The sequence below is a fragment of the Equus przewalskii genome, chromosome 6, assembly GCF_037783145.1.
Source record: "Equus przewalskii isolate Varuska chromosome 6, EquPr2, whole genome shotgun sequence".
NCBI classification, from domain to species: Eukaryota; Metazoa; Chordata; class Mammalia; order Perissodactyla; family Equidae; genus Equus; species Equus przewalskii.
In genome coordinates, this window is record NC_091836.1 from 76,029,910 (window position 1) to 76,052,039 (window position 22,130).

At 38.5% G+C, this 22,130-nt stretch overlaps 3 protein-coding genes across 3 annotated transcripts; 2 read left to right on the plus strand and 1 right to left on the minus strand.

Annotated features, from left to right (window-relative positions):
* Positions 1–273: 273 nt before the first annotated feature.
* On the plus strand, positions 274–1,218 carry LOC103567285 (olfactory receptor 2AG2-like). The gene has a single exon (XM_008543920.1). It carries the CDS (start codon positions 274–276, stop codon positions 1,216–1,218), a length of 945 nt encoding a protein of 314 aa, XP_008542142.1.
* Positions 1,219–11,167: 9,949 nt separating this feature from the next.
* On the plus strand, positions 11,168–12,070 carry LOC103567283 (olfactory receptor 2AG2-like). Its single transcript, XM_070626142.1, has one exon. The coding sequence runs from the start codon at positions 11,168–11,170 to the stop codon at positions 12,068–12,070; it is 903 nt and encodes a 300-aa protein (XP_070482243.1).
* Positions 12,071–21,206: 9,136 nt separating this feature from the next.
* Positions 21,207–22,130, minus strand: LOC103567282 (olfactory receptor 2D3-like). Its single transcript, XM_070626143.1, has one exon. The coding sequence runs from the start codon at positions 22,128–22,130 to the stop codon at positions 21,207–21,209; it is 924 nt and encodes a 307-aa protein (XP_070482244.1).

Here is a 22,130-nt window from a genome sequence, read left to right on the forward strand (position 1 = left end):
TCTCTTGGATATTTTATTTAAAGTGATCTCTAAATGATTAGCTATTTTCAAAGCAACATGCTTTCTTATTATTCAATAAAAAGATTAAGAAATTCAGAAGTAAGAGGGCAAACATAGCTACCAAGAGGAAAAGACACCATCCATTCCATCTCCTGGAATTCCTGTTGGCCACCCCATAGTGACATGAGACAATGCAAAACTAGGGTGAACTTACTCAGAAAGGCTTTCACTGAGAATCCATTTGATTCTAGGTAACTAAAGACACAACACGGAATGGAGCACTGGAATTCCACTCTAGAAAGTGGTTTCATATTGATGGGGATTCTGAATGACAGTGGGTCTCCCAAACTGCTGTGTGCTACAATCACAGTCTTGTACATGTTGGCCCTGACCAGCAACATCCTGCTGCTCCTGGTCATCACAATGGATGCCCGGCTCCATGTGCCCATGTACCTCCTGCTCGGGCAGCTCTCACTCATGGACCTCCTCTTCACGTCTGTTGTCACTCCCAAGGCCATCGTGGATTTTCTGCGCTGTGCAAATACTATCTCCTTTGGAGGCTGTGCCCTTCAGCTGTTTCTGGCACTGATGCTTGGTAGTGCAGAGGATCTCCTACTGGCCTTCATGGCCTATGACAGGTATGTGGCCATTTGCTATCCTCTGAACTACATGGTCCTCATGAGCCCCAGGGTCTGCTGGCTGATGGTCACCACATCCTGGATCCTGGCATTCCTGTGTGCTCTAGGACATACCATGTACACTATGCACTTCCCTTTCTGCAAATCCCGGAAGATCAGTCACCTGCTGTGTGAGATCCCACCTCTGCTGAAGTTGGCCTGTGCAGATGCCTCTAGATATGAGCTCATGGTGTATGTGACAGGTGTGACTTTCCTCTTGCTCCCTCTTTCTGTCATTGTTGCCTCTTATTCACTAATCCTACTTACTGTGCTCCACATTCCCTCAAATGAGGGGCGGCAGAAAGCCCTCGTCACCTGCTCTTCCCACCTGACTGTGGTTGGGATGTTCTATGGAGCTGCCACATTCATGTATGTCCTGCCCAGTTCCCTCCACAGCCCCAAGCAGGACAACATCATCTCTGTTTTCTACACGATTGTTACCCCAGCCCTGAACCCCCTCATCTATAGCCTCAGGAATAAGGAGGTCATGGGAGCCTTGATAAGGGTCTTGGGGAAATACATGCTACTGACACACTCCTGACAAATTACCAAGTAGACATGGTAGGGGTCTAAGATTCAATTTTAATATCATGCAGCAGTGAGAAACAGTAATACTTTTAGGATGACCAAACTCCAATAGGCTCTAAACATCAGAGAAGGACAACTCTCCCTTGAACTGGATTCTTAGACAATAGGGAGAATTATCCTTAGAAGATATGTTGGGCTTCTTGCTTATTAGGCAGATGGCTGTTCCAGCAATTAGTTGGAAAGAATAATAGATTTATGACTGCATTTATACTCCAGATTAAGGAGCAGTTTGGATTGAGTATATAAATAAATACAATACCTAAGTTGATGCAGTGGAGGAGGCTAACCAGGGTGTTTTTATACTGCCTGAAATCAAATTTAAAATCAAAATAGAGAAATGAACAAAAGAGAAGGTAAAGTATCCAAATTTGAAGTGATGATTGAGATGCAATAATAGTGAGAGACATATGTTATGTGTATTGCTTGAAGTCTTTAAAAATGTGACCTTACATGTATACAAACATACTTTGAAATATCAAAACAATAGCAAGGAGCTCATATTCTTGAAGTGAGAATATGTGTATGTCACTGTTCATGTGAAAGGAGGGATAAAATATATAATTCACTTTCTAGCTAGCTTAAATGTACTTTCTTTATTATTTGATTTATTTGTGCGGGAAGATTTATTACAAAAACTGGAAACTTAATCTGTTCTGTTAAGAAGCTCCATAATACCCTGGCTCACATAGTTGGAATTGAGGTTGAGGATGGTGCTTTGTGAAAAGTCAGAGTACTTTCTTTTCTTGACAGAAGCAATCTTAAATTGAATAATCTACAAAGTTAAGCCATAATATATAATCTACAGCTAATCTATAAAAGTAACCCAGGTTAATTATGAAAACTGAGAAAATTAAAAAATTTAGAAAGAAGCAAAAATCACCCAGAAAGTTTTCCTCTCATTTTTTTGTTTTCCACGTATGTATTTTACTGAATTGTTATGTACCTTGATAAAAGTCCTGCTTTTTTGTCATTTGAAATTTGGTGAACCTTCTTCCTTGTTAAGAGGGGACATTATAGTTTAGGGGTAGGGAGTGAGTGGCAGGGAGGGAGGGGGCCAGAGTGTGTGAGTGTGAATCTCTGCTCCCCCTATATCATCTGTGCATCTTTGGACACCAAATTAAACTCTTTGCACCTCAGTTTTCTCATTTAAAAGTGATGATAATAATAGCACTTATGATGTTTTGAGGAGGATTGAATAAGAAAATAAATTTCAAGTACTCAGACCAGAGTCTGGCAAATGGTGCATAAAACATGCTGCCTATCACACAACAGGTGGCAGTATGAGAGCCCCACCCACCCCTGCACCATGGCCTCATGCCACAGCTAGCAGGGTGAGAGCCCCACCCACCTCCACACCATGGCCTCATGCTGCAGCTGGGCTAGATGAGAACCCCATCCATTCCAATGCCACAGATGTGGCTCCACCACAGCAGTCAGGAGTCTGTAGCCCACACAGAGACACCCCTTGAATATCTAGCTCTGGTGGCCAGGAGGGATAGCACTTTTGGGCCCCATGTGTCATCTCCTACACAAGGCCACTCCTTCAAGACTGGGAGATATAATATTTGATTTGCCTAATATGTAGAAACAAAGAGTCAGGATAAATGAGGAAATAGAAGAATATGTTCCAAACAAAAGAACAAGAGAAAATAGAATAACATTTGCATTACAGGAGTCCCAGATGGGGAAGAGAGAGAAAAAGGCCCAGAATACTTATTTGAAGAAATAATGGCTGAAACTTCCCTAATCTGGGGAAATAAACAGACATCCAGGTCCAGGAAGCCCAGAGGGTGCCAAATAAAATGAACCTAAAGAGGCCCACACCAAGACACATTATAATTAAAACAGTAAAAGTTAAAGAGAAAGATAGAATCCTAAAAGCAGCAAGAGAAAAAACACTTGTTACATACAAGGGAACCCTCATAAGGCTATGAGCAGATTTTTCAGCAGAAACTTTATAGACCAGAAGGGAGTGACATTACATATTCCAAATGCTGAAAGGAAAAAAAAGCTTCCAGCCAAGAATTCCCTACCCCATAAGGTCATCGTTCAGAATTGAAGGAGAGATTAAGATTTTCCCAGAGAAGCAAAAGATGAAGCAGTTCATCAACACTAAATTGGCCTTACAAGAAATGTTAAAGGGACTTCCTTAAGCTGAAAATAAATGGCACTAATTAACAACAAGAAAACATACAAAAGTAAAAAATCTCACTGGAAAGGTAAATTTATAGTAAAAGGTACTGGATCAATCACTTATAAAGCAGATATGAAAATTAAAAGACAAAATTAGTAAAAATACTACAACTGCAATAATTAGTTTAGAGATACATACAATTTAAAAGTGCAAATGTGACATCAAAAATATAAAACATGAGAGGGGAGTAAAAGTGTAAAGTTTTGGAATATGTTCAAATTTAAGTTACTATCAAGTTAACACAAATCACTGCGTATATATAAGATGTTATATATGAACCACACTGTAATCACAAAGCAAAAAGTTATAGTAAATAAACAAAAGAAAATCAGAAAAGACTCTAAACATAACACTAAAGAAAGTCATCAAACCACAAGGATAGCGAGAAAGAGAAGAAGAAAGGGACAGAGGAACTACAACAACAGCTGGAAAACAAGGCACAAAATGACAATAAGTACATGCTTATTGATGATTATTTTAAAGATAAATTGACTAAATTCTCCAATCAAAAGACACTGAGTGGCTGAATGGATAAAAAAGCAAGACTCATCTATATGCTGTGTACAAAACACTCACTTCAAGACTAAGAAACACACAGACTAAAAGTGAAGGGATGGAGAAAGACATTCCATGCAAATGGAAACAAAAAGAAAACTGGTATAACTATACTCATATCAGACAAAATAGACTTTAAAACAAAGACTGTAATAAAAGAGAAAGAAGGGCATTACATAATGATAGAGGAGTCAATATAGGTATAAGATATAACATTTATAAATATATATACACCTAACATAGGAGCACCAAAATATCTAAAGCAAATATTAAGGGACCTAATGGGAGAAATTGACAGCAGTAGTAGGGGACTTTAGCACCCTGCTTACATCAATGGGTAGATCATCCAGACAGAAAATCAATAAGGAAACATCAACCTTAAATGACACATTAGACCAGATGGACCTAGCAGATATATACAGACCATTCCATCCAAAAGCCGAAGAATACACATTCTTCTCAGGTGAACATGGAACATTCTCCAGGATAGATCACATGTTAGGTATAAAGCCAAGTCTCAATAAACTCAAGAAGACTGAAATCTGGACTGGCCTGGTGATGTACTGGTTAACTTCACATGGGCCACTTTGGCAGACTGGGGTTCACTGGTTTGGATCCTGGGTGTGGACCTACACATTGCTCATCAAGTCATGCTGAGGTGGTGTCCCATATAGAAGAACTAGAAGGACATACAACTAGGATAGACAACTATGTACTGGGGCTTCATGGAGAAAATAAGAAAAGACAAATAATATCAAGTATCTTCTCTGAACATAATGGTATGAAACTAGAAATCAATTAGAAAAATAAAACTAGGAAAACCACAAAAATGTAGAGATTAAACATGCTCCTGAATAACCAATGGGTCATCAAAGAAGAAATTAAAAAATACCTTGAGAAAAATGAAAGCAGAAATATGACATAATAAAATCTATGGGATGCACCAAAAGCGTTTCTAAGGGGGAAGTTCATAGCAATACAGGCCTACTTCAAGAAACAATAAAAATCTCAAACAATCTAACTTTACACCTGAAAGAACTAGAAAAGGAAGTACAAATGAAGCCCAAAATTTGTGTAAGGAAGAAAATAATAAAGATTGGAGTGGAACTAAATGAAAAAGAGATTATAAAGACAACAGAAAACGTCAATGAAACTAAGAGCTGGTTATTTCAGTTTATTATTTAGCCACATGGTAGGATTCATAGGCTAGGGAAATGTTCCAATATTTATGTAGTTCATATACAGCCATCTTTTCCTTTGTCTTTTTCAGGTGACTGTACCCTTATAACTTCCATTCTTAGTTCAGAAAATATTTCCATACATTTATTTTAGATTTGCTTAATAATGTCATAAGTGGTATTTAACTTTTTAATCTCTCTGCAATTTATTTTGGTATGTGATGTATGGTGAAGCTTTAGTTAATTGTGTTTCCAAATAGGTGATTTTCTTACTAACACTGCTAATAATCCTTCTGTATTATTTGTTTACTTATTTTTTTCAGGGACCTAACAAAAGGAGACAGAATAGGGGGTGGGAGGACCTGAGGGCTCAAACCCTGGACTTGAACATCTGTAAAATAAACAATTACCGTGCTTCCTTCACGAATTCCACAATATTCGTTGCACTTTGGTTTCATTCTTAGGCAAAATTTCATTGTGTACAATGAAAGTATTTGCAAAATATGTGCAGGTTTGAGGTTAATTATGGTAAAACAAATATAAAACCAACAGCATCATTTCCCTCAAATTTCACCTGTTAATTGTCATTATTTAATCAGTAGCGGTTTGCTAGTATTTATGTGGTATGGTCTCTCCTATATGTGGAATCTAAAAAAACCAAACCAAACCAAACCAACCTCATAGACACAGAGAACAGATTGGTGGTTGCCAGAGTGGGTGGAGGGTGGAAGAAATGGGTGAAAGGGGTCAAGAGATAAAAAGTATAAAAGCAAAAAAATGCAGTTGATGTAAAACAGACACAGAAATTTTGTTATATTTTAAAAAAATTAAAAACGACCACAAAAATATATATATTTTACAATTGTTTTACTATATAGTCTTCTTATAAATATAACAATAGTGAATATTTCTGGGCTAGTTTTCTAGTCACAGTAGTCTATTAAGACTTTCCTCTCCAAGTTTTACTCACCAACCTTTTCTATTTAAGATTCCTGATGAACTTTTGAATCATCTGCTATATGTCCAAAAAAAATCTCATTGGTATATTCATTATGATTATATTTAACTCATATATTGATTTGGAAATTTTGACTCTTTGCGATACTCAGTCTTACCTTCCAGAAACACAGTATCCTATTGCATCAACCTAATACAATCTGTTTGTTATTCTCTGAAAATATCATTTTACACCTTCACTCAGTTTATGAACTTGTGTCATACATCCTTGAGAAAAGACAAGTCACACAGGATTCCTCATCTTCCACTACCAAATTTACCAGCACATCTGCCCATAGCTTTTTGTCTTTTAAAAGAGCCCATCAAAGGCCAAACTTTCTGCTAGTGTTCTTGATCCCTAGCTCTCTCATTACTCAAAGAAATTGGGTTGTAATTGCCTGCTGCTCTTTGCATCACCTCCCTCTCTATTGGAATATTTACTATAGGTTACACATATGCTCTAGTAGCTCCCATCTTAAAGAACCCTTCCATGAACCACATTCCACCAGGTAGACTCCATTTCTCAGAGCAAATCATCTTGAAAAATGTGTCTATGCTCATAGTTTCAATGTTCTTTTCTACCATTCATGACTCATGACATTGGAATCAGGCTCCCCCCTCGACCACTGACCCCCAGACCACCCCCTGGCACTGCGGTTGTGCTTGTCAACAAGGACAGAGCTGTAAGATTCATCTGTCTGACAAAAAAGATAGTTTATATATTTATAAAACGATAAATATGAATTTTAATATCATTACTTATGATGACCAATGAGCATAAAAGGGCTTAAATTAAAGCCACATTCCATAGGAGATACAATATGTCTTTATAATCAACATATCTCAAAAAATTTTTAAACAATTTTGTGAGAAATACTTCCAACATTGCTATCTACACAGGATTTGTTATTAATGTTTTTAGTCTCCAACTCTAAATGTATGTGATTGTGATTGCGTGTGTGTGTTTCCCTGGATGACTCTGTCTTAAATTGCACTTTCTACTCTACTTGCATACATATTCCTGCTCACTTCCCCAAATTCCTCTTTTTTCCTTAAATGCTAATTGGAAAGACTTGCAATTTAATTCTTCAAGCAGTATTTCATTCATTTTGAATCACGATTTAAAGAACCTATATTTTACAGCTTCATAAAATGCAAAATGAGAATAAAATTGGGAATGCAAAATGGTTCAGTCATTATGGAAAACAGTTTGTCCTTTTCTTATCAACTTTAGATGTTTCATACAACTGAGCAAGTTCACTCTGAGGTGTTCACCCAGGTGAATAGACAACTTATACTCACTCTAAAATCTATTCATGAATGTTTAGAATGGTTTTTTTTCACAATCAATAAAAACCAAAAAAACACATAAGTGTCTTTCAACTGATGAATGGATATATGAACTATGATACATCCATTCAGTTGGATACTTTTCAGTAATAAATGGCAACAGACTACTAATAGACACAATATGGATGAATTTCAAGCATATTATGCTAAATGAAGGGAACTAGACTCCAAATGTCTGATATCATTTAATGACATTCTGGAAAAGGCCAAAAGAGTAGTGACAGTAAGTAAACAGAGCAGACAGTTGGCAGAGGCTTGAGTGAGGGCAGGAGATGATTATGAAAGGGCATCAGAGAACGTGTGGGGTGGATGAAACTTCCATATCTTGATTTTGGTGGTTGTTACATGCCTATGTACATTTGTCAAAACTTGCAAAACTGAATACAAAAAAAAGGATTTTACTGTATGCAAATTATACCTTAATAAAAAGAAAAAATATAGAAAATGATAATTTTAAATAAATGAATTAGAGGCTTTTAATATTCTGCTTCTACAGCTTTCTTTAAGTACCCATAGAAAAGTTTCATTTCCATCTCATTATTTTTCTCAAGAATTTCAGTTTTACTATTAAAAATGCAAATATATTTACTCTTTTTACAATGAATTAAGCTTGCAAACTCATTTACTGAACCAATTTCTGGGTTTACCATTGCTTCCTGTACTATATACACTCCCTCAGCACCACTTTTCATCCTGCTGAAATTATTTTATTGGGAAGCTTTGGCAGTGAATTATTTTAGTTTTTGTTTTTATTTTTCCTCACTCTTTAATGATGGTCCAGCTATGCATTGAATTCTAGTTGTGCAGTTATATTCCATCAGCACTTTCGAAGGTTTTCTCTCTTTTCTATTACTGCCATTGAAAAGTCCACTATCATTTGATTTTCTTTACTAAGTGGGTAATCTGTCTTTTACCTCTGGGAGCATTTAAGATTTTCATTAGCTTTGACATTCTACAGCTTCAGTACCATGTATTTCTTTTTATATTTCCTGTTCAATACCTAGAAAATTGTCCATTCTGTCTTCAAGCACCACTCGTGGCAGACAACAGTAACACCAAGACACATATACTTATGCACAAGATGCACTGGACTGCCAAAGGTCAATGAAGAAGATCTTGTAATTGTAGACTCCACAAAGTACAGTCATATTGAATTGGAAATACTCCAGGCTCAGAGGATCATAAAAGAGACCACTGAGAGGAAGGTCAAAGGAGTATCTCACATATGCCACAAAACCCACCTAATCTCTGTGGAAGAGGGCTGACCATGAAAGGGCCCTTGCTTCCTGCTCTATTTAGTCAGCAGTTTGGAAATGGGACATCAGTGCCTCTGTTAGAGTGAGATAGAAACCTAAGTCTTGAAGCTCATTTAGTAAGAGAAGAGAGCAGGGGTACCAGGCCAGGAAATGTGCCCAAGAGGATTCATTAACATCCTGTTTCCTGGACCAAAATTTCCAGGGGAGACAATTTCTGCTGAAAAGATAAGTCCCTCTGAACTTAGGAGAATAATAAAGGACCCTCCTCCAGGACAGGGCCCTGGCTCACTGTTGCCCCAGAGAGGGAAGCGAGGCAGGGTCTCCCCTGGGCAGCTATTCCAATATCTACTTCCTCCAGATTCCTGCTGCTTTCATCTTTGTTCCCAGAACCTAGCAAGAGGAAATAAACATCTTAGCATCTGGACCCAAGAACTTAGTCTGACAACAGCTCCATGTTGTTTCTTAGAAACTACCCAAGGACTGTACTAGCTCTCTGTGTGTATCTACTGCATCTACAGAGAACACCTGCAGAGGAACAGAAGGAGCAGGCAGGGCCCTGACACCTACCTTTGTCAGACTCTTAAGACTCTTAACACAACATAGCAAAAATTAAGTCAATTGCATACCTCTGAAAAAGTTTTATCTTCCTTCCCCTTTTATATGGGAACATCCTTGACCCTCAAACAACCCCCAGGGCAGTCTGCATTGTCCGGCAGCTGGGCTTCTCATCACTCGAGGTAAGGACTTTGTCTATCTTTCAGGGAAGTGTGCAGCCTCTAGGAATGTTGAGTTGAGAAACAGAGCCCAAAGCAGTCCCTCAGAACTCAAGCCACTCTGTCTCCAGCTTCTCTAGTGCTTTGGGCTGCATACTCATCCCAATTCCCTCTATTCTTTGTGTTCTAAACATGAAGAGGAATTAATAAGGATGATGAACGGGTCTGTGCTACCTTCCAGGCCTGGGTATCTGCTTCCTGGTGGAAGTATCAGTACCTGTCCTTAGACCCCAGTGGGCTTTGCTGGCCTCTGATAAGGCGTTTTTGCACCAATCTGATGATAAATGCCTCCAAAGTGCCATCTAAGAGCAGATGATATACCTGCCATCCACTCTAATATGTTTATACCATTAAAACCCTGTGGAGCCATAAGAGGTCAGTAGAAACCATTGAAATGTCAAAATATAGAAGCCACAATATAGGGAAGTGATTTAGAGAAAGATGCTTCACTTACAGATTCTCTAACACATGTTCACAGTTGTCTTTATCTGTCCAGTATCCATGACGTATGACACTGATTTCTGTCAACTGTCTCTTCTGGTTTCTCTCTCAGATTGGGTACCACACTCCAACAGCAGCTTCCAGAACAGGAGCTCTTCCTCCCTGTCTCTATGGCCCTTCAACCCAGTGTGGGTACTCTGGCCCTGCAGGAGGGAGAGTGGGTATCTGGATCAGGTGCAGGGGAGGGAAGGTAGGATTATTGAGGCTAATTACAACAAACAGCACATGCTCTTTGTTGCCTACACCTTTTGCCATTTCTCCCAAACACAAACACTCTGCTCTTTCTGGGCAGGGCCTTGTCTGCTTTTTCTGAGTCCTCCCAGGCTCACATTTTATCATAACCTGTTAAAAAAAAACACAACAAAAACCTATGTTTGCATTGATCCTGAAGGTTTACCTCTAAAAGCAACACCATGTCAAACATGCCATCTCCTAGTCTCAGAGAGTCTAGAATCCCTTCTCTCTCAGGCCCACAGAGAGTGTGGGGCTGGTCAAGAGAGGTGAACATACTAAGGAGGACACACTTTAGGTCTTCCCATGAGGCTTGTGTCTACAGCCTTGAGTGCTGCAAACAAATGTAGGCATACGTTACATGGAAAAAGAAGTAGAGTGTCTTGTTGAAATCACGTTTCTGTACCTGTTTTAGAATTTCATATTAAGAATAGGTCTATGCCAAACACTAACTGGCTTTTTAAATCATTAGTCAAATATTAGACTTAAAAGATAGGTGCAAAAATAATCAAGGGCATGGGTGCTAGAACATCACTTTCCTATTAGGAGAGAGATGTTTCATCTTCCCAAAAGAAACACATTCAGGTTTGATGTCCTGAATAGTATTCTCATGTAGTGATCTCTTAATGTTTAGCTGTTACTGTGATGCCTGTTCTCCATTTGGATGGTTCTTTCATAGAGGTAAAATTAAAAGAGTCAGAAACTCAGAGATTAAGAGTTCACGTCAGTTTCCAGTGGGAAGGGGATCACCTCATTTGATTCATGTTGCCATCCTGAGGGACCTCTGATGTTACAAACTAGGGGACTAGCTTAGCAAAACCTCATTGAGAATCCATTTGGTTCCAGGCAACTAAAGACACAACCCAGAATGGAGCACTGGAATTCCTCCCTGGGAAGTGGCTTCATATTGATAGGGATTCTGAATGACAGTGGGTCCCCTGAACTGCTGTGTGCCACAATTGCAATCCTGTACATGTTGGCCCTGACCAGCAACATCCTGCTATTCCTGGTCATCACAATGGATGCTTGGTTCCATGTGCCCATGTACCTCCTGCTCGGGCAGCTCTTGCTCCTGGACCTCCTTTTCATGTCTGTTGTCACTCCCAAGGCCATCGTGGATTTTCTGCCTAGTGAAAACACCATCTCCTTTGGGGGCTGTGCCCTTCAGATGTTCCTGGCACTGACACTTGGTGGTGCGGAGGACCTCTTACTGGCCTTCATGGCCTATGACAGGTATGTGGCCATTTGCTATCCTCTGAACTATATGGTCCTCATGAGGCCCAGGGTCTGCTGGCTCATAGTGGCCACATCTTGGGTCCTGGCATCCATCAGTGCTTTAGAACATACCTTGTATACTATGCACTTCCCTTTCTGTGCATCCTGGAATATCAGGTATCTGCTCTGGGAGATCCCACCTCTGCTGAAGTTGGCCTGTGCAGATACCTCCAGATATGAATTCATGGTGTATGTGATGGGTGTGATCTTCCTGATGCCCCCTCTTGTTGCTATCCTTGCTTCCTACACATTAATTCTATTTACTGTGCTCCACATGCCCTCAAATGAGGGGAGGCAGAAAGCCCTTGTCACCTGCTCTTCCCGCCTGACTGTGGTTGGGATGTTCTATGGAGCTGCCACATTCACGTATGTCCTGCCCAGTTCCCTCCACAGCCCCAAGCAGGACAACATCATCTCTGTTTTCTACATGATAGTCACCCCAGCCCCAAGCCCTTCACCTACAGCCTCAGGAATAAGCAGGTCATGGGGGCCTTGAGGAGGGTCCTGGGGAAATACATGCTGCCGACACACTGTACCATCTAGGAGGAGCTTATGGCTTCCCTCAAAATTCATTCCTCCTCAACATCAGGAGTTTTCTGCTAAGAGTCAAATACTCAGGGTATGAAAACCATAGTGCTGAGTACATCTTTTAGCAGAAAAATGAAGGAATGTACTTTGACTTGTCAAACGCTCGTTTAAATCTTCCTTCAGGAGGTAATTTATAAGGTATGAGTCACACTCTGTTTAAAATTTACTCTCTATTTTCCCTGGTAGCTTCTGAGTTAAACGGGACTAGCGTCTTCTGCCAACTTGGGACATGACCTCTGACTTTTGGAGTCCAAATTGGACCAACATGAGAACCAAAGAGAAGAAAGTTTCAAGTGGGAGGCTTAAGCAAGGCCCATACATCAGGGGAGGGGACTTTGAGATCTGCACAAATTCTAGACCAAGTGATCTTGTTAAAAGATCATGTACTGGCCTAGTTTTCTGCCCAAACTGGTAGTAGTTTTCATGTATTTGCATCATGTTCACTCCTCCTTGTTCCAACCATCACCCGTCATGGAAACTGCTCCACCTGGACATCCAGCAGGTGTTTTTTCTGTTTCGGTTCTTTTGTTTGTTCGTTTGTTTTTGACATGGGAATATTTTATACTGCCTAAATTTCAGTTGCTACTGAAATGAATAAAATAAAAAGTTAAGGCATCTCATAAGTAAGATCCATGGTAAACAACTATGCTTCTTCCTTGGAAATAAACAAACACAGAAATAAAACAAAACTGATGTTCCATTGTTTCAAGGCTGTCTTGAAATGTCCCTACAATTGCAAAGGGATCATATGCTTGCTACGTGTGGTTGTGTGAGTGTGTGGATGTGTATTTGTGCTGAAAAAGGAGGGGACAACATATAAATTCCTTTTCTAGTAGTTTGAATATGCTGTTCTACTACATTTGCTTATAAGTCTGGAAATATTTAAACAAAAGCTGGGAGTTGTTTTGAAACTTCAAAATAACATGGCTCATCTGAGGGGCACTATTTTAGGGAATATTGCTTTTTGTGGAAATTGGCTAACACTTTCCCTTTTTTTTCCCAAAATAAAACAGTACTGTTTCATCTTTAATGCTAAAAGAAGTCATTTTAAAAAAAATTAGTAAGATAAAGAATACTAGAAATAGACAAAAAGCAACTAAATTCTCTTACCCAGAGATAACCACTACACATATTTAGATGTATTTCCTTTCATTTTTAGTGCAGGCATGTATTTTACTGGGTTGATATGTGCATGTAGGATAGAGATTTTTTTCACTTATCAATATATAGTGAATGTTTTCCGTATTACATGATGACTTATAGAGCAGTGGCAAATAGCCTGGGGTCAGTTGTCACAGTGCCAAGGTTTGAATTCAATACACCCCCACGTATATAACTTTGAGCATGTTACTTAACCTCTCTATACCTGAGTCTGTACACCTAGAAATTGTTTATTAGCAGTAATACTAGGACCTACTTCATAGTTGTTGTTGTGAGGTTTAAATAAAAGTTAGTAAATACAAATGTAAGTGTAAATATAAGTGTATTAAATATAAGCACTTTAGAGCAGCACCTGGCATATAATGAGTACTTAACAAATCTTAACTCTCACATGAATAAATAGCCTTGGAAATACTTTTACATGGTGACTAATATTACATCAAATGGAAGCTTTGTAATAGAATTGGCTATTTTGTCACCATTATACATGTAATATTGGTGGTGGTGGTAGGTGGTATGTTTGTGTGAAAACAACGATCTTGATCTCTTAGGTGTGTGACTGATTTTTTCCCTTAGAATAAATTCTTATGAATGGGATTAGGAAACCAAGGTCAAAATCTGTTTAAAATTCTTGATATAAAAATACAAGTTGATTTTTACAAAATGTTAAACATTTTGCATCTTTACTAGCAACATTTAAGTGTACTTAATCCACCAACCTTTTTCCATGTTAAGTTTAACATATAAATAGTCTCTACTAATTTATTAGGTATAGCATTTAAATCTATTATTTTAATTTGGATAAATTATTATTTTATCTTATTGAGTAATTGGAATTCCTTACAGATTATGCATACTGATACTTTCTTATATTTATGATAACTCTTTTTCCAATTTGTTATTTGAACTTTTGTGTCTCCATGGTAACAATTTTTAGACTAAGAGGTATTAAAAATATTTTCATAGTGAAATCTATCCATCTTTTCCGTTTTCTTTCATCGATTTCACTGTTATGATGTGTTATGATGTTATGATGTGTTACCTCTCTCTTTAGGTAAAAATTTATATGTTTTACTTTTTCTTAATCATTTCATAATTTGCATTTAAATTTTTAAATTAATTTCTAATTTATATTGATATGATCACTTTTAACTTTTTTCTAGGTAGTCACTTTTCTAGTGATGTTTTAAAATAATCTTTCCCTTTTCCATTAATTTCTTCTATTTCTTTGATCACATATTGTATTCTCGTAAATGTGGTATTAAGCTACATTTCTTGGCTATCTCTTCAGTTCTAGCTTTGTTCTCTTCTTTACTCTTTCTGAAGATATTTGATTCTATCATATACATCTTAAAAACTTACTGGTAATTTGATCAAGAATATATTCAGCTTATAAATAAATTTGTCATTTCGGTATTTTTTGCAATACTCAGCTATGCCTTCCAGAGGACAGTGTACTACTACATTTCAGAAACCCAGTCTCGATTCTCTCCTTAAAATGACTATTTCACACTTTCAGTCTGAGCTGAGGATCTTACCCCGTATTTCACTTGGAAGGGAAAATGAAGTGTAGAGTAAGAAGGAGAAGGGAAGAAAGAGCAGCCCACATCTTCTGGTCTTCAAACCTCCCACACACCTGTATGTACCTGCACATTCACATCCTGTTTTCGCCATATACAAATGTCTGTCCAAGGCTGACCCCTCTGCTAGTAATTTGGATACCAATCTCACTCACCTACCAAAGATTTTGCACCTGCAGAATCTCTTTAATTTCTTTCATCAGAATCTCTTTAATTATTTTCTTCCTCTCTTCTGGATCATAACCATAAGGATACAAATATGCTCCGATTATGCCATCATAAAAATCCCTTTCCATGACTCCACATCCCCTTCAGTTACTGACTCATCTTTTCAGCTTCTCTTCAGAGAAAAAAACAATCCAAAATGGTGTGTCTACACCTACTTTCTTCTCTGCTGATTTTCTATTTGTTTTTTAACCTACTCTCAATCAAGCTCTGATCTCTTTCCATGGACTGTTCTTTGTCAAAGTCATCACTGATGTTCTAAATAAAGTGGTCATTTCTATATTCTCCTCCTTCAACTGTTCAGCAACATTGACACAATTGACTGAACCCTTACTCTTGAAATTGTTTCTTCTCTTGGCTTCTAGATACCACACACCCTTAGTTTTTCTCCTTCCTCCCTTAACTGTTTTCACCTTATGGAATCCCCTTCTCTTTCTGAATTTGTAAGTTCCCCATGGTACTAATATGAACTTTGCCGGGGTCCCGCCCTGGCGGACTCCAGGTTCCTGAGGGATGGACGGCGTCGGCGCAATGACTGAGGGGGAAATAAGGGGGACGTGAGACTTGGGTTGGTGTTAGCAAGTCCGACTTTACTGTGCACCAGTGTCGTTTATATATTTTTCAGGATTAGTACAGAAATAGTTCTACAAATATTCTCAGAGAGATAAGGAAGTGAAAAATGAGCACAAGAATATTTATTAGCATTCTATTCTATAGAGCATAAGGTTAATGGTAGTCTTCTCCGCAATTAACTAGTGTTTGTTGTCTCTAAGCTAAAGGAGATAGGTACCTAGGCATCTGTTGTGATTCATGGTAAAGTTAAATCAAAGAGAGAAGGTCCAGGCCTCCTGACAGGACAGCAGTCCGTCTGGTTACATCCTGGTGGAGCCATCCCTGCCTCCCTCAATCATTTACACCATTAGTGTAGATGGTTAATGGGAACAAAAGGCGACTCCAGGGTGTCTTATCCCCAGGGCTATCTGCATTCTCAGCGGGCAGTTAAACATCTCTACTTTTTCGCGCCCTTTAGGGGGTGGAAGCATTCCTTTGTCTTTTAGATTGTGGAGCTAACAGTCCCTTAAGCACACTGCCGGAGAAAGTATCATTTTGTTAGTAAAGTAAAGGGCTGAAAAGCTAAGCTAAACTATATATCTTCAGGAATAAAAAACAGAAATAAGTATAAACATAACCTTGCTAGGAAGCATGCATATAATTCAGAAAATATCAGGGGTATCGGCCGGCCATTCTTCACCGAGGGGCATTCTTGCACCCCTCGGCCCTTCTACTCATCAATTTATTATTATTTATTGCTTTTAGGAGAAAACCTCTATAACATTTTAACAGAAAGCAGAAGGTCAAGAATAATATATAGATACTTCCTGATCATCCAATTAACCAACAAACTTAGAAGGACGATGCATATATATTTAGACAAAGAACTGGAGGGAGAAGGAAACATTAACCAGACAGAGGCCATAAACCTAATTCGACATCTTATCTGGGCAGGATTCCTTTCTGATTGTCTCAAATGGGACTGTGTGCTCCTCCAATAATTAACTGAAAAATATCTTGAAAGTTACCTGCAGGTGGTCACATTCTCTTACTATAGCTAATTTTCCCAGGAGGTAGTGCCTCCCAAGCAGCCGCCCAAAGGAGTGAAAACTGGAGGTTAAGAAAGGAAAAGGAATGAAGGGCAATTAGAAGCAGCACAGGTTTCAGAACTATGTGAGGGGCTGGCCGGTTATTCTTCACCAAGGGGCGACCCTGCACCCCTCGGTGTTAATCGGCTGGACCCTGTCAAACAGCCGATCAAATGATGTAGCCACGGCTCCCAGCAGAACTTCTTTTTCTTCTCATTCCATAATTTCTTCCAGAGAAATTTCATCTAGTTGCATAGGTTTAAAAGCACCTGACTGCTTCCATAAACCACAGACTCATATCTCTAATTACCTACTGCTATGTCTAGTAGGAATTTCAAACTTAATCCAAAATATATCTCTTGATTAGTCCTCCTGCTAGTCTGTTCTTTCCTCAGTATTTTCCATCTAAATCAATAGCATCATCATTTGCACAACTATCAAACTAAAACTTAAGTATAAACATTGTTTTCTCTTTTTGCTTTACTGCCCTGTTGAGTAAATCTTGTTGGTTTCATCTATACAGTACATTCCAAATATGTGTACTTCTCTTGGTCTCCCCTCAAGTATCTTAGTCCAAGTCACCATAATCTGTTGCCCATTGCTCTACAATTGCTTCCTGTTAGGTCTTTCTCTTTTTGCTCTTGCCCTACTATAATCTATTTTCTCCCTAATATACAGATTTAACTTCACAAATATACAGCCATGCACTGCGTAATGACGTTTCAGTCAACCACAGACCACATATACAATGGCGGTCCCATAAAATTAGTACCATCTAGCCTAATGTGTAGTAGGCTGTACTATCTGAGTTTGTGTTAAGTATACTCTATGATGTTCAGACAACAACAAAATCACCTAAGAATGCATTTCTCAGAATGTATCCCTGCCCTTAAGTGGTGCACGACTGTAAGTCAGAATGTGTCGTATTTCAACAAGGATCCACATGATCTTGCCCTGCCTACCTTTCGGTCCATATTTAAAACTGTGCTCCCTTACACTCACTCTAATCTAACTCCCTTGACCTTCTTGCTGTCCATCGCACAGTCCAAAATTTTTCCTGCTTTAGGTTCAATTAGTAGCTATTATCCTAATCTGTGATTTTTTTCTGTTAAATCTACTTGGCCTTCTAAATTCCCATCTTAAAAATGTTAACTTCTCAAATAGGTTACCAATATAAGTGGCATGCTCCCAAACCAAAGGCATTATCACACATTGTGTTTCATTGTCTTCATTGCACGTATCGTGATGTGAAACTTGCTTATTTACACTTTAGTTTACTTGCTTACTCTGTCTCCACCTTCCAAAATGAAAGCTCCAAGAGAGCATGAACTATGCAATATGTTTGTCATAGCATCTTCTCCATAAAATCTAGGAATACTTATAGCACAATCTCTAGGTGAAAAGATTTAATGTTTTTATTTAAATATGTTAACTTTTCTAAGGAATCTATAGATTCAATGTAATAACTAACAAAATTTGAATGGCATTTTAAAAAGTGGATTTTGACAAGCTGAGAAGTAGAAAGCTTATGAACTATCAAGAAAATTGTGAAATAGAAGAAAAATGAAAGGTGTGTCCTACCAGCTAAAGCTACAGTAATTGAAATGCAGCAAAAACAAGTGCAGTAATTGACAAATACACCAACATGCATGTTGAAATTTAGTGTATATTATGGCAGCATTTAAAATTAATGGGGACAGAATGACTTAACATGGCTAAATATTTAGGAAAAAAGTGTACCATACTAACTCATGTACATAAATTTTTGTAAAATAAATTCTAGATATTTTAAAGATCTAATGGTTAAAAGCAAAGTCTGGTGTCAAGTTGCCTATCTCAGATTCGTGTCCCACTTGTTTCCCAGCAGTGACATGGGGCCTTATGATTGAGTTTCAATGAATGGAATGTGAGCAGATGTGATTAGCTCCTTCTTAGCTACAAAACCGTCCAGTGAACAACTTTTATCCTCACCTTATCGATATTTGCATGCAGGATGACCTTGAAAGCCTCAAATGGCAGAGCTCTCCAGCTTGGGCCCATGTATTTGCCACTCCATCCCTCAACTAGCATTTAGTGTAAGTGAAAAATAAACTTCTACCTGCTAAGCCACTGAGATTTCAGATTTATCTGTTAAGAGTGGGGGTCAGCAAACATGTCCCTGGGGCCACATCTGAACTGCCTGCTTTTACAAATAAAGGTTTATTGTAACACATTTATTTTTGTATTATCTATGACTGTTTTCCTGCTACAGTGGCAGAACTGAGTTGTTGTGATGGGGACAGTATGGCCCAAAAAGCCTAATATTTATTATCTGGCCCTTTATGGAAAAAGTTTGCTGATCTTTATGTTGGAGCAACTAGTTTTACCTTATGTAAAGAAATACTAGAACTAGCACTAGAATATAACACCGGAGACTATTTTTATTACTTTAGGGGTGAGGAAAGCCTGTCATAGTAAAAAGGAAAATCTATGTCCTCCTCCCAGCTTATTCTCTGCCATCCTGCCTCTTACCCCTCACCGTACCTGTACCTGGTTAACTCTTTCATCCTTCAGTTTTCAACTTACAAGTCACCTCCTCAGGAATGCATTCTATATGCTTTCTAAAAGTGTTTAACATTGTGATTCCATTATTCTGCTGTAGTAATTTTTGCTAAAGTCAATACTGACTAAACTGGCAAATTTAATACCCTGTGGTCAATACATAAACCTGAGACATTTGAGAAATCTTTCCTGGAGGGAGTCTCCTCTCGCCGCTTCTGACACACCTTTACTTAGTTTCTCCTTCTCTTTCTCTGATTCTGAATGCTCTGGGCTTGATTGCCTACTCTTCATCCACCTTGAAATGTTGGTAACTCCAAGGTTCTGTCTTGGATTCTTTCCTGCTGTCTTTCTCCAACACCAGGTCTCATCCAGGATTGCACTTTAGAATTTTCTTGGGATATTTTTATAAAACATATGTACTGCCTTCATCTTTCCTACCCTTATGGTCTGAGTAGGACTAGGCACTGGCATTTTATTATAACTCTCTCAAGACTGCAAGGCGTACAGTTGGTGTTCTGGTTTAAACCTTTGGCACACATCCTTGGGTGTGTCAAACTTCGCTTGCATTTATTTGCAGTAAACTTCTAAATCTATTTCTCCAGCCCATATCTCTCTCCTAAACTCCAGCTTTATTCATTCATTCAAAATGATGTTTCTTAAGCAACAGCAATGGCTAGGCACTTTATTAGAATTGATAATATAGAGATCAACAAGCAGTCACAGTCTTTACTGCCATGGTATTTACAGTCTAATGGAGGAGTCAGACATTAAGCAAATAATTATACAATTTATTTATATAAAGGCCATCCCATTGCCTAAAAAGCAGTGTACAATTTTTAGTGTGCTTAAGAATCACCTGGGGCTTGTTACAAATGAGATCGACTGTCCTACCCCATCCGGTACTGAGAAATATTTTCAAATAGCAACCCAGGGACCAATTCAAGTCATGATATGTAAAATTATGGTCTACATTATGAATGCCTTACCGCCAAGGTATGAAGCAGTGTCTCAGCCCTCCTTTTCTTAATTTTATCCTCATTTTCCATCACTGTCCCATAAATTCCCCAATGTTCAGCATTTTCAGAACTACATGCTGGGCAAATTCTTTAGGACTGAATTCACATCATTTCTCAATCTAGACTCTTTCGTCTTACTTTTCAGCTTTATATCTCACTATTTTCCTAATGTTACACGTACTTTTAGAAAAACTTTTAGAAAAACATTTGTTATTCATTAAATGTGCTTTCTTTTAAATTTCAAAAAGTGTTAAATTTAGAATTTAAGGCCATGTTAGAAATAAACAAGTTTACCTTCTAGACACATATCTGGGATATATTTTACATATGTATATATATATATACACACACACACACACACACACACACACACACACACTATTTTGAATATATTCAAAATATAATTGATGAATGCATGCAAGAATGAAGGAAAGGATCCATTTGCCAGAAATGTATTCTTATATTTGTGACACTTTTATTTGTTTATTTGCTTCTTTGTTTTTTTTTTTAACTTATACATCTACTTGGTTTAATTTCCTTATTAGCTTGTATGGGCTTAGAGAGTAGAGACTGTGCACTTGTCTACCTTTCATTCCCTTCCTTCTATCTTTCATTCCTCCCTTCCTCTCTTCCTTCTTTCCTTTCTTTTTTCCCCCTTTCCTTTTCTTTTTGTATTTATTTCCTTAGATACTTTGTATCTATCAAGTTGCTTTGCTTTGAATAGGAAATTTGATTAATTTATCTGAGAAGAGATATGGAAAAATAAGAGAAGAAAAAAAGTGGAGGAATGGGATGAAAATGGGAAAAGTTTACAAGAAAATTGCTTCTCTCCACATCCCTGAAATTTCCATCATAACCAGAGACCCTCACTTTCAAAAAGGTTACTTTGCAGTCACTCTCCTGAGAGCATCTTTGACATCCTTGTTCCTCAAACTATAAATGATGGGGTTCAGCATGGGTGTCACTGCTGAGTAGAACACAGAGATCATTTTATCCCTTTCATTCATTATCTTGGAGTTTGGCCTCATGTAGGCAAATATTGCTGAGCCATAGAAGAGGACAACGACAATGAGATGGGAGCCACAGGTAGAGAAGACCTTGAGGCTGCCCTCCCCAGACTGCATCTGGATCACAGTGGAGATAATATTCCAGTAGGAGACAAGGATCAGGGAGACAGGAGCTAGGAGGATGACCACACCCATTACAAAGATGACCATTTCTGTGCTGTAGGTATCTGCTGAAGCCAGCTTCAGGAGGGCAGGAGGTTCACAAAAAAAATGGTTAATAACATTGTTCCCTCGGTAGGGCAGACTCAATGTGAATATTGTGTCCACCAGAGACCCAAGTGCTCCAATGGCCCAAGACCCGATGGCCAGCTGGACACATACCCAATGTGTCATGATAGTGGAGTAGTGCAGGGGCTTGCAGACAGCCACATACCTGTCATAGGACATCACTGCCAGCAGTGCACACTCTGTACACCCCACCAGAAGTAAAACAACTATCTGTATTGAGCATCCAGCAAAGGAAATGGTTTTCCTCTTTACCAGAAGGTGGGCCAGCACCTGGGGGACAGTGGTAGTAGAAAAACAGAGATCAGCAAAGGATAAGTTTCTGAGGAAACAGTACATGGGTGTGTGGAGCCTGGAGTCTGTGTGAATGAGCACAATGATAAGCAGATTTCCCAACACAGTCAGCATGTAGATGATCAGAAAAAGGAAGAAGAGCAAAACTTGTGTCTGTGGATCCTGTGAAAGGCCCAGGAAGACAAATTCAGTGACATAGGTTTGGTTTTCTTCTCCCAT

What these genes read in the sequence shown, in the direction of transcription:
- LOC103567285 (XM_008543920.1), top strand. Translation starts at nt 274, where the DNA reads ATGGAGCACTGGAATTCCACTCTAGAAAGTGGTTTCATATTGATGGGG.
- LOC103567283 (XM_070626142.1), top strand. Translation starts at nt 11,168, where the DNA reads ATGGAGCACTGGAATTCCTCCCTGGGAAGTGGCTTCATATTGATAGGG.
- LOC103567282 (XM_070626143.1), bottom strand. Translation starts at nt 22,130, where the DNA reads ATGGGAGAAGAAAACCAAACCTATGTCACTGAATTTGTCTTCCTGGGC.